At 44.0% G+C, this 13,181-nt stretch overlaps 1 protein-coding gene across 1 annotated transcript in view; it reads left to right on the top strand.

Moving 5' to 3' along the window:
- The first annotated feature begins 493 nt into the window (after nt 1-493).
- cspg4 (chondroitin sulfate proteoglycan 4) overlaps nt 494-13,181 on the top strand; it is a 66,740-nt gene continuing 54,052 nt past the window's right edge. The window contains exon 1 of the mRNA XM_068723696.1: nt 494-569. Coding sequence (XP_068579797.1) covers nt 494-569 — 76 coding nt within the window. The remainder of the gene's footprint in view (nt 570-13,181) is intronic.

Below are 13,181 nucleotides of genomic sequence, written 5' to 3'. Positions count from 1 at the left end.
CCAGGAGTGGTCAGACTGAGAGAGAGGCAGGGAGGTAGTGTTGCTATGGTGAAGTTGGGTTTGAGGGGCTGAAAAGGGAGAACTGATACATGTGAATGGAGGTGTGTGTGTGTGTGTGTGTGTGTGTGTGTGTGTGTGTGTGTGTGTGTGTGTGAACGTGTTTGTATGTGTGTCCTAATGGGTCTTGTGAATGTGAATGTGTAAGTGCAGGGACAGGAGGGAGTGGCAGGATATGATTTTTTCAGTCCTTGAAGATGTGTGTGTGTGTGTGTGTGTGTGTGTGTGTGTGTGTGTGTGTGTGTGTGTGTAAGTGTGCTGGAGAGAGGGGTGGGTTGAAAGAGGGCGTCCCTCTCATGGTCCCTCCCCAGCCCTGCCCCTTCACATGGAGGAGTATCCTGTAGCAGGTCCCAAAACTGGAAACTCATTCAGTCTCTTCTGAATGGAGTGTCTTTAACGTGAGAGTGGAGGACTTAAAACTTTTCAGCACGAAAATATGAGAGCCACGCGTTCGGTCCTGGTCGGTGCCTTCCTGGCCCTGCTGCTCTGCCTCCCCAGTCCAGGTCATGGAGGTAAGTGCCACTGCAAATCACTCTGTTAGTGTCCTGTTACCCTCCCCTTCTCACTTTCTCCCCTCTGTCAGAAATACACTAGGGGGGAGATCAGACCGCTGACCCTGTCTGACGCTTCCCCAATGCATAAATCAAAGCATGACAAGCTGATGAGCTAATGCCTCAAACTTAAAATACAAGAAACTTCAACTTGCACCAATATTGCATTAAGCAAAAAGTTTGAGTAAACTCTAGTCTACATTTCTTTTCTCTACTTTTTTTGTTGTCCATTCTAACGGTCCTCTTGCCATCTATTGCTCAGCAGTGAAACCTTCCTTTTTCTTGGATGAAACTCAATACATGAGGGGAAAGATGTGCCAAGGGTCTGACCCTGGTCCAAGGTCTGAGACAACATCTGTCGATTTTCTGTTTCCTTTGCCTTTCAGTCTGTGCCCGGCTGAGTGTGTGAGAGCATTTACCTTTGGAATGTTTGCATTGAAAGTGTGTTGCCAAAAGGCAGGAGGCAGTGAAGATGAAGCCCTCTGTGGATACAGTTGGAGGTGAGCTGAGGTCCCTCTGCCGGCAGCAATGAATGGCTCTTTCAGAGAAATGCACAGTGGCAGGCAGAGCTGCTCCTTATCCACCCAGAGAGGAGAGATGAAAGTGTGGGGAGGGGGGGGGGGGGGGGGGGGCCTAGTGTAAGGGAGTGAGAGAGGTAGTGTGCGCTTTGGGGAGGGGGGGGGGGGGGGGGGGGGGGGGGGGTGCATGGAGGCCAAAGCCCGTACAATGGCCCCCATAGTCCATTCGTAAAGTCAGCTACAGATGTACTTTCCTCAGATATGATGCAGCACTTCTTCTTCGTATTCATCCTGAGTACAGTTCGAGTGGGACTTACAGTGTTTGTGCGAAACCAGTAAGAGTATGGGAAGTTGAAACAGTGAATCCAAACAGCTTAACCAACCCACCGCGGTGCATAATTGTACATATGGTGAGTTGGCAGGCCTCAGCGTTGGACTTAGAGCAGCTGTTGAGCCCATTGTCTTCCGCCGGCTGTCGGATCTTCAAACTCTCACTGCAAATTCCACTCCAATTAAGTCCGGGCAAACCTCTCCGTGAGTGTCTCATTGGCAGTTAAAGTGAAAAAAAAAAAAGTGTCTCTTGATCATCTGAACGGGGGGGGGGGGGGAGTACTGCTTTGTCTCAGTGGCACAGAATCAAAGCTCAGCTGGGGAGCTGGATTCAAATTGTCTGCACTGTGATCTGTTCACGGCGAGCACGAAAAGAGTCATCTACCCTTCTGTTTGCTCATTTATAGATAAACCCCACTGACTAGCGTGGTGGCGACACCTCCGCTGAGGACTTAGCTGTGCACTGAGCAATCCCACTGCTGTCGCCCGAGTGTGGTCACATCGCAATTGCTGACGAATCCCAGAAACCATTTTGCATATCAGTGTGCAGTATCTTAATAATGTAGATATACTTTTACAGCCTACGTCATCAAAAATATGTCATGTCATGGCAATGAAAGTGGCGTTTTTTTTTCCCCAGCTATCCAGACGAGTAAGCAAGCTTTAAACGTTAAATTAAAACTGTTAGCAGAGTCTCCCAACAGCAGACTCCAGTTCTCCAGAATTCTGACAGGATCACGATCGTTTCCGTGCAACCGGTGTTTCACGTCAACGAGTGATCGTTTTAGCTGGTGACTTTCAGCCGATTGCTCGTAGTAACTTACATAAATGGTTGGCATAGATTACAAACACGGAAGAATATGTGTTTAAAATCGATAGAAGGCTTTTACGAGGACACCCTGCGTGTTCCGCTATCATCTGCCGTCACTACGAGAAAGCACAGACGCGTTTGTCTGAAGCGACGTTCAGAATACGAGCGACAAAAGCAACAAAAATGGCCGTTTACGTTTGTTGGCAAGTTGCCGTTTAAAGTGTTGCTCAAGTATCTCATTGACGTAGTTATGTCAGCAATCCCATCGTGTAGCAACAAGTGTCGGGCGTCAGTTTAGCTTGCTTGCTAATGTATTCTACCAACTCACAAAACGGCACACACATCTGGAAAGTCAGTCTGTTTAGGTTGCAATCGCAATGAATTAATGCCCTTGCATAGATTGACATGACATTGAACTAACCCTATATGTAAAAGGGTCTATACATACAGTAGTTAGCATTATAGATAGCATTATAGTTAGCGCTGACATAGTGCAATAGTGTAATTGTCTACGTATCAAAACCCAAATGCTCTTCTAATCAAAACGATGGCTGAATAAAACAGGAAAACTGAACAAGGGAACAATTTCTCCTCATCTGATAATCAGCTGGCACAATCTGCCTCAGTGTGAACAGAACTCATCCACTGACCCTGGAGAACTAATTGCTAATGTTGACCAGATGTACAGAGTCACTGATTAGATTTTTTTCGTCTCCCAGCGCTCAACAAAATTCCTGCCACAAGCTGCTGGGGGACTCTCTCCACCCACGACGTAGAAGGCTTACATTTCCTCCCCTGTGTTTACATCTTCACGCCCCGCATTGGCGTCCGGACGCCGTCATTGCCACCTTTCTTTACAGAGGCGCCGTACGATTGTTCCCCACATGTTAAAACTTCTTACTATAACTCTAAGAGCAGAGGAGGTTTGAGGCAAGTCATGAACACGGCGAGCCTTCCCCTATAATAACATTTTCTATGAGGTTTTTTTTTCAGCCACTCTCCAACAGTCTTATGCCATTGTGCTTCTGCCGCCCACATCACAGCCTCGTGAACAATTCTGATGCAGTGTGATGCAGCTCACCAAATCAATTCTGTAATTCACTCTGCATGTAGAATAAGAAGGCTAAAATGTGAGGTTACGTGTTTGGAATGCTCAAAGACCTGCTGCATGTTTGACCCTTACATTGCACCTGTGTTTGACTACACCGTATTTCACCTATAGCCTACAGCACACCTGCCTATAGTGACTATAGAACGTAAAAGAGACAGGTCTTTTTGGCATTGAAAGTAAACGACTAGTGCGGTTCTGTATCCGGCGGCCATGTGAGATCACTTTATTGTGGCTCTATCTGAGAGATTGGACATGACATGTGTCTGTACAGAGTCTTTCAAAAACAGCCTGCAGCTCTGTATCTCTTCAGTTGGCCAGTGACGCTGCACTTTAACCGCCACTTTACAAAGGTTTTGGAAAAAAAAAATTGGCAGGGCAGTTATTTTCAGACCATGAGTTGCTCTCTAGTGCTTACATGTTGTTTGGTTGGCCTGGTAATGGAAGTTTTTGGGGTTTTTTTGTTGATAGACACACAAAGTTTGAAGTTGTTATGTAAATTTGTTAGAAAATTGTGCGTTTCTAGGGAAGCCACATCCACCGCCACTCCCCTCTGTCGGTCAAAAGCTAATGACTTCTTTCTTACCCCATTACCAGCCGTCCCAAAAAAGATTCCTGTCCGCTCTTTTATTTTGTCTCGTGTTACTTTATGAAAACCCATTTATAACATATTGACTGTTTTTTCTGAAATACAAATATGACCCGACAGCTGAAGAGACAGACAAACAGACGAATTGGAGAGAAAACAAAACTTCTGTCCAACTCTGTTGGCAGACGTACTGATGTGAAAATGCTTCTAGATAACACTGTAAGAGCATCGATTGAATCTTCACATACCTAATTGCGGATGCTCGTCTTAAATTGCTCAAATAACATATAATAAGACAACAAAATCTACTACAAACACTGTGTAATGGTTTATGCATATCTGTGAGTGCTTTTCGAGACGTCTTGCTCCCGAATGTGTTTGCATTTTCAATTGCTAAGCTTAACGACGGGATTTGCATCCCGAGACTGCACATGAGCCTGTTATCTCCCCTGGAGTATAATGTCACTATGGTAACAAGAAAAAATAAATATGAACATTTTCCTGGGCTTTGTGAAGTGTCTGTGTACAAGGCCTCCATGTGTTGCTCAAGAGCTGGCAGGGAAAATGGTGTGACTACAAGTGTCTGCACAGAGGATTAATAAGTCCAATATTTGCATTGGGAAATTGATGAGATTAGTGTTTTGCTGGTTGTGCTGGTCCCACAGACCCACTTTGTGACCCTCCCCCCCCACCTCTTAGTTTAAACACAAACGCAATGTTAGGACAGAATAAAAATGGGGCGTTTGCAGTCAATCCAAACAAGAAAACCTGTGTTTAAAAATGCGGAGCAGAATGTGCAGCCTCTTGCCTGTTTCCTGTCTCGGGAAAGCCCTCGAAATGTGACTGAATGTCCGAAAAAGCTTTCTGAAAAAATGTCTAAGGAGAGAGTTTTACTTCCTCATTGTCCGAGTTTTGGTTAATTCCGTAAAAAGAAAAAAAGTAAAGAGGTAAAATAAAACACGTAAGTATGGTTTACATTTTGTATTACCTTGTCATTTGCAAGAGTCTTCGTCAATTCAAGGTTCAAGGTTGTAAAAAAATGTTGCTTCCAGAGCATTGCTGTCGTCGGAACGGCGTTATCAGCCGTAACCACCGCACGAGTGCAGAGCAGCAGCCATTAGCTAGCCAGTGGGGCACACAAACAGGCACTCACGTGCACTCACATGCACTCACATGCACTCACATGCACGCACAGCAGACCCGGCTACGTAAACAAAGCACAGAAAAGCTTGGATTACAACACACACAGAGGGAGAACGACTTCATTCTCTGCCGACACGTTCTCATCCAAACTCGTCCCATACTGACACTTGGTCGGACCCCTTGGCGTCACTTTCTAACACTCTGAGTTAGACCGCAAGCTGCGATCTCCGCCGCTGAGAAGCGAAGCCGAAGCAAGTACCAGCGACATGTGAGTGCCATACCAAGTCGCTAGCTGCCAACTGCCTGCTCTGCTGCGTCACTCGGAAAGTCCTGCGTTCGTTTTGACCCAGGAATGAGAACGGGCCGCCTCGGCTCATCTGACCTTTACATGACAAATAGCTGTTTGCTGCTACATGGATGTTCTGAATGTCGTCTAGAGAACCTTTAAAAGAGAATAAAGTGCATTCCTTCTAAAACTTCAATGCAGTTCCTGTAGGCTGGAAGACATCCTGCTCATTTACACGCTCGTCCTTTTTGCTGCATGAAAACGAGACTTTTTTTTCTGAGCATGGAAGACGATCAATATTGATACCATTTCTAATATGATATAACCTCCCTCACTTCTGTCAGCCTGATGTTTTATCCTGGTGCCTTCAAAGAGAAAGTTTCAGTGAGTCATAGTTTATTAACTATTTTTTGGGGTGTTCTGGCCCGAGGCTAACATCATTGCGAGAATCCAAAGTTAGCTGTATGGGCAACCTGCTTCACCCTGCTCCTCTAAAACTTCCTCTTGTAACTACAGGTAGGATGTTATATATGACCTGCAGCAACAGGGTGGGCAACATGTCTGCCCGGTGATTACAGTGTCGGCCCCATAATGGATGTGAGACAGGTTTGACTCCTGTAACATCAATAACTCCTGTCAAGACACTGGACCGTTGCTGTTCACAGTGGGCTGCTGTGGTCAGATAAGCACGGCAGCTAAAAGCCAGTAATGGGAAATGCATAAGATTGCCTAAGAAAAGCCAGAGTTGATGACAATTTCATCATTTATTTCACCGAATAGCGGAACAACAGGATCATTTCAGTTCATTACAACTTCTTATTTTCATAGTTCTTGCCTTCACTTGTACTAGTTATGATAATGTACTCACCAAAGTAACTGCTAACATCTTAAAACACAGCTACATCCAAAGCAGACGCGGACAATACTTTAACCACATTGTCAGATCACTTTATTTTGAGATAAAACTGAAAGTGAACTAACCCAAAATGCACACGAGTATAAGTTGTAAGTGTGATGGATGTTTAGAACTGATCAGCCGATTGAATGGGCTTCATCAGCAGTGAACAACCCCATAGATATGGGTTGGAAGGGACCTGCTACACCTACTAGCAGGTTCAGAAGGCTGTTACAGATATCATCGTTCATCGCCAATACGATTACAAGAAGACCACGCTGACCTCTAGTGGCCATTGTAATTAGGACAGGAGCAAAGCAGGAAGTCGGGTGACGAAGTACAAAGAGCGCCGAAGTCCACATGGGAAGACATTTGGGGGCGAAGAATGGGTCAAAGAAACACAGGACAAACAAACCTGGGAGACTGCTGTTCCGCGAAAAACCATAAGTCAACGCTGACGCAATTTTACCGTACTTTTACGTTTGATAATGCCAAGTTACGTAAGTGACCCCCCAGCGTACTTATTTTAACCCAAACCACAATCTTTGCTTAAATTCACAAAGGTTCCACTCTAACTTTGGCCCATCTGTAGCATTAGAATGGGAGTGATGACCACTGATAATGCTCTTTTAAACGATTGATAACATTCAAAATAGGTGTTCAGGAGTCAAAAAGACTCTGTGGTTATTACTTTGTGGTAATTTGATAGTTTGTTCAGACTAAATATGCCTCTAAAACACACTAAATGTTTTATCACTTAGATTAGAGGATCCAAATACTAGATGTAGAGAAACGGGGGGGGGTCAATAGGAGCCCTCTAGCACATTTTCACTCAAAGGCCCCATAGTTGGTTAATGTGGCCCTGTCTACGGTTTGATCATCTGACAGCTCATGTTTTCCCCTTTTTAAGCCTGCCAGATCTAAGCGGATGACTTGAAGAGTCTTATGGTATAATTACTGACAGGCACAATGGCCAAAACTACTAAATTAAGTCGTTATAAATCAGAACAACCCTTTATAGCAGCAAAAACATGTGATGAAGATGTACTTCACAAGGCTGCAAACCCTTCCAAAATAAGAGCGAAAGATCTACTTTCCTTTCCAGATGTATCACTGCCATTTGTTGTCACATTTAACCTCAGTCACAAATGCACATATCATAACTCAGTTTATTCTCATTGTGAGGCAAGAACAGTAAAAGACATGTCCCTTTGACTTGAAGACTCTATAGTCTCCTGGCAGATGATCTTTCCCACATTGCTCTCTTTGAGGTTGCTGGCTGTCAACGGCAGGCTGCTCGGATTATATTTTAGGGCCATGATCTGCTTAGAGCGGGCACACCAGCCCACACACAGACCTCATTTAGCCCTGGGAGTGTACACAAAAGAGTTTCTGTACACAAACACAGGCCCAGATTCTCTCCTTAGGTGGAAGGTCAAAAGCCATCTCATGGTGTGCTCCGGTGTTGTTTTAACCCCGACCACGTCAATCAGATAAGTCGGCGGAAGGGGGTTTTGCTGCAATTTACTGATGAATGTTCTGCACCCAGATTTCAGGTCTGTAAGTGGCAATTTGGGATTTAAAATTGTTGTTTAACTTGTCGTCACGCACTTTTAAGGCAATTGTCTGGCCTACAGCAGCAGCAGACTGGGGCTAGAGCGAAGGAGGAAAATAGTCACATCAACCCAAGTTTCCCATATGTTAATACTTGGAGTTTTACAGTTATAGGCCTTGGGGCCAGCCAGGAGTTTTCATAGATATATATTTTGTGTTGGCCCACTTAACAGGATAATGGTGATACGTTTAACAGCTGTATTTTTCATCACCAGAGTGTGGAGATGTTAGATAAAGATGCTCATCATACTTCTATACTACTCAAATAACTTTGTAATCGCATACCATCTACAACATTAATATGATTAACAGTCTACAGGCATACTAGCTGCTGTGTTAGGCCGCACTTAAGCACAGCAGTGCTTTTTAGCTAAAGGTTAACTTTAAATATGCTAACATGCATGCAGTGGCAATAGGTTACTAACATGCATATGCTTAGCAGGTGTGATGTTTGCAATCTTTTCCACCTTAGCTTAGTGGGCTAGCATGCTAACATAATTATGAATTGGCGCTAGATACAAAGTACGGTTGGACACAGTGGACACAGCAAAAGGGCTTGGGACAAAGTCCTATTAAATGTGTGTCCTTGGCCAAAAGCTTGATATACTCGGAAATCTGAAAAGTAGATTAGATTTGATTCATGATGCTTTTGAGGATATTGGGTCTTTGCAGCCGCAGGCAAAAGGATATGGAAGAATTAGATTAATGTCAATTACTGAACATAACAAACAGGGTAATAAAAGAAAAAAGCAGTACTGCCAGAGATGAAAGAAACAAACCTAGCTGCACCATCATGCACATTAGGGTACCTGTAGGACCACAATAGGGCCACGACCTGAAGTGGAACATTTCAAATCAAAGTGTGTTATTATGACGCTGAGAAAGACGGTTTTGTATTCTTCCCCCACTGCCACAACTGAACTCTGAGTGTTTATTTTTGATAAGAGCTGTTGGGGAGTTTTGTGCCCAAAATGAAAACTCCAGAGAAAATTATCATCACTGCAGAACTGCCAACTTTTCAATAAGCAGGAATTATGCATGACCAGATGTCTTGATACGAGTGGCCTTTTTTTTCTTTTATTTTTGTGAACAGTCAGTTTTATCATGTTTGGTTGAATAGAGGGGAATCAGTTCTCTTCTGGCTGCCATTGTTTCTCTTATCCATTGGAAAATAAATTAAAAAGATGAAGGAATTCTTCTCACCCCAAAGGGCTGTTATGGAATTACTCAGTTTACTCCTCAAAATCAACCCTCAAGATCTTCCCTTCCTGTTTATTGTGAATGTTATCAACCCATAATATCAACAGATTTTGTTATCGTACATCATCATATGATATACGTTAATGCGTAAATCCGATTATAGGAACAATGCTTGCTTTGTCGAACACTCACTCTACATCGCATGTAGCTCACATGGCCTGATCAGTGGAATCAGACCGATGTGGCCAATGCGGTAAAGGAAGGCTGCTCAGGCACTGGAAAAGCAGCGTGAATCATGGGAAATGTTTCCAGCGTCGGGCTGACTCATCTGAGACGCGATAGGAAAAGCCTGAGCTTTCCACTCCAACATCTGGAGTCGGCTTGGTCAGTTTGTAGCGAGCCAAAGCTGGAGGCTTTAATCAAATTGTCCCTCCGCTTCTCTTTTCCTAATATAGACAAAACAACTGCGGTGAAAGAATGTGAGCGCGCCACAATTAGCCAAGTTCTGTAGAACGCTAGAGCGTTAGATCTGAAGTAGCTCTTGAAACAGGCGCTGAGAGACCGGTTTGTTATCAGATGTGTTGCTCACAGCAACCCTAAAACCTCTGGGAACTTCTTCTTTCGTGAGTTCCTTAAACAGTAAAGCAACACTCACAGTAGTGTCTCACATGCATCAAATTAAAAATGGAACTGAATGAACTTAGATTGTAAAACGTCTCTAATATTCATGCGATGTGTATTGCATTTCACACGTGTTGAGTTCCATTCTGCATAGCGCTATCCCTCAGAAAAGTCCAGCAGGGACAGGAGCTCTCACATGAATATGAGTCACTATTTTAAATATAGAGAAATCGACTGAGAGTGCGAGGACTCCCTCCAACCCTGAGGGTGCATGACTCATAAGCACAAGGCCGCTGTGGTTAATCATAAGACTCCAAACTAATAGTTTTTTGTGCTTCTAATTAGTTCTCGACTCTGAGACGTTATTAGCCTTTGACCGGATGATTGAGCTTTGTCCTCAAAGGGCCGCGATCTCCTGAGAGAAATGAAATATTTTCTGACACTAGCAAAGTTTACAGATTCCGGCACCTGAAACCTGATAGATCATCACTTCATCAAGCATGTGACATCATAAACATTCATATACCGACAAAACACAATGCGCTGTAATTTGTAGCCTATACATCCCACAGAACGAATCTGTATTTATTCCATGTAGTCGTGAACAAAGAAGTGTAAAGAGCGACAGACGTTGGGAGAATGTCAGGGTGGATTGTGGGTAAAACCAGATTTCCATCCAGTAACCAGAAGTCACAACGTTGATGTATTTCTCCCGTAACTTCCATACTTGCGTAACGCCACTCCTTAGTTATTTTAGTTTTGTTGCCGAAACCTAACAAAGATGTTTCCTCTGGAGACCGAGGTTTATTTTTAAAAAAAAACTTTATGCATGTAACAAGCAGAAATTGACTTGTGTTGCTGGACATTCGAAAAACACAGGAAAAAAAAATTGATTGATAACTTTTGATAGGATATCATACGAAGCATCGTATGAGGATACGTTGCTTTATTTCACACGAGGATGATTTTCAGCTACGTAAAAGTTCTTTTGTTTTTATCCTGCTCTATGGTTCCCACAACATGGCAGCGGGAGGCTGCATTTACAGCAGCAGTGCCACTTTTCACAGCATGCTGACATGAAGGCAGATCAGTGGCAAACATGCGTCCGGTCGAAGATCTTCATCAGCGCTGCCGAGGGACCGTAAAGTGTTCGCGGTAATTTGATGCCAGACGGCCTAATTGCAGGCAGGGTTCAGACAGAATCAAGGGCGCTGTGGGGTAGCACCAGGCCTGGGATCGCCCAGATCACAGTCTGGAGTAGCTTGCACCAGTTAAATATAGCTGGACGGGGAGAACCAACAAAAGAGCATGTTGCTTCACATGGGATTGACGAAAGAGGGAAGGGGGAGGAAAGGGGATCCAGGGTGGGGCTGTATGTGTGTGTGTGTGTGTGTGTGTGTGTGTGTGAGTGTGAGGGTGTGTATTCTGTATGCGCTGTGGTTCACACAAGTCCCAGTGTTAGGGAGCCCGAGCAAATGTCGTCATTCCGCTGGTTATGCAGGCTTAAAATAACCGGGGGAAATGATGTGTCACGTGAAGTTTGGTTTGACTGTAGCGTGGAGCCGAGGACAGCTGCACAGTGGAGCTGAAGCACAGCGTCACCGGTCTGCCCCGGCCAGACAACCGAGCTCCTTGTGCAATCGTGTGTTGAAGCTTTCGCACACTTGTGGCAAAAGCAGAGTTCTGCGTAGTCTCATGGAACATCGTGAAGTGAGCAAAGTCTCAGATTATGCGTTGTGGGCGTCAGTAATATGATAATTCAGTTCTTCCTTCACATTAAAAACGCAGGTGGTGAATATGTTTAGGCATGTAGAATAGTTATAGTAGCAGTTATAATCATAAAGTTATACTGAGGTGTACGAGGAGACATTAAAGGAATAACCAGACATTTTGGGAAATGGGCGTGTCAGCTTTCTCGATCTGGATTGGCAGACTGATAAACCTGTCTGTGTGATAAATATGATGCTAAAGCTAATGTAGCAGGCAGTTAGCTTAGCTTAGCAGCTGTTCATGTTGATTGCGCTGTGAACACAGTGGTTTTATCCTGAAGGAGATCAACACAGCCTCAGCATGAAAAGACTGTATCAACGTGTCGCTTTCCGTTCCTTCCATCATTAATTAATAACGTAAAACATCTTAACAACCCTGTTGCTTCAACATCAAACCTCTACCTGAATCAATCATTATTAATTCTTCCCTGATGACAAAAAAAGTACAAATTTGTCTTGCTCCACCCCCTTTGCACAAATTTGGATTTCCAGACAAAATTCGGATTTCATGAAATTTGGAGAGACCCCCGCTCAAAAATGATTACATGCGCAGTCAAACAAACGGACTGCGCACGCTATCTTGTAGAAGAGAAAAATAAATATTGTGAGAAATGAGAACAAAAGATCCCGGGATCCTTGAGCGACTGACAACAGCAGCTGAAGTCAACAAATGATCGGCCAAACCAGAAGAAATGCAGATGCCAGGATGGATGAGTGCACACCGAGAACAACCAGCATTTTTGTGGCCAGCTATGCAATCTGATGTATCGTGTTGTGCCAGACTGGGTCATGGGAATAGACCCTAGGGAATGCAAAGATACGCAGCATGGAAGCTGACCACGCGTGACCCCGCAGCATCATGTCACTCCATAGCCAAAAAATGCATTCCCAAGATTCTCTTCTGACAAATATCTATTGTATAAGTGGCCATAAAATAGACAAATTAACATCGTTGAGTTCAGTTTAGATTTGGTGAGGTCAACTGCAACGCTCTCAGATTCGTTTTTTTTCTATGTTCCTCTGAGGTGGGAGGTGGGAGGTACACCTTGGAGACACAAAAAGGAAACTTCCATTTCTTCTTTTAAAGCAAACCAGTGACACGTGTGGCCTGTTCAGGCATTCCAACCTAACAGAAATGTGCTCCGACCCTTGTTTAGTACAGCATCCACCAGAGGCTGTGTAGCTAATTTGCAGTGTGAGAGAGCATTTTGCAACACATAAGAATACCAATAACCTTTGGGTGGCAATTAGCATAGGTCCAGCCTAAGGAGAGAAAAAAAATTGGACTTGCTTTTTTTTCTGGCTGCCTGATTCTCTAATGCACATTCATTTATAAGAAAAATGAGCGTGCTCTTGGTGTTTCTTTGCCCTCTTTCCGTTATTCACATAAACTACTCGTATAGATGTGTGGGAAGGAAAAACTGGTAAAGTAAAAACAAAATGTGTTATATATCCGGAAGGCCATTTAGTTAAAGTTTATTTAAGGGAAAGTCTGGTGCCTGGCATTAACTCTAAATACTTTAAAATGGTTCCGATCCCTCTGGTGATGAACTAACAACACATTCTCACTCCCAACTTGCCAAATATCTCCGCTTGGTCAGTGGCTCCATATACGCTTCAGACTGTAACTCTGGGTACCCCTCTGGCGCAAGTTTGGGACGTGTCTGGGACGGTGGGTCAGTTTCCCCT

The sequence above is a fragment of the Cebidichthys violaceus genome, unplaced genomic scaffold (assembly GCF_023349555.1).
Source record: "Cebidichthys violaceus isolate CVI_PGR_0920_01 unplaced genomic scaffold, fCebVio1.0.p SCAF_3, whole genome shotgun sequence".
NCBI classification, from domain to species: Eukaryota; Metazoa; Chordata; class Actinopteri; order Perciformes; family Stichaeidae; genus Cebidichthys; species Cebidichthys violaceus.
Note: the sequence above shows the minus strand (reverse complement) of the source record. Positions and strands in the feature narration are given on the sequence as shown.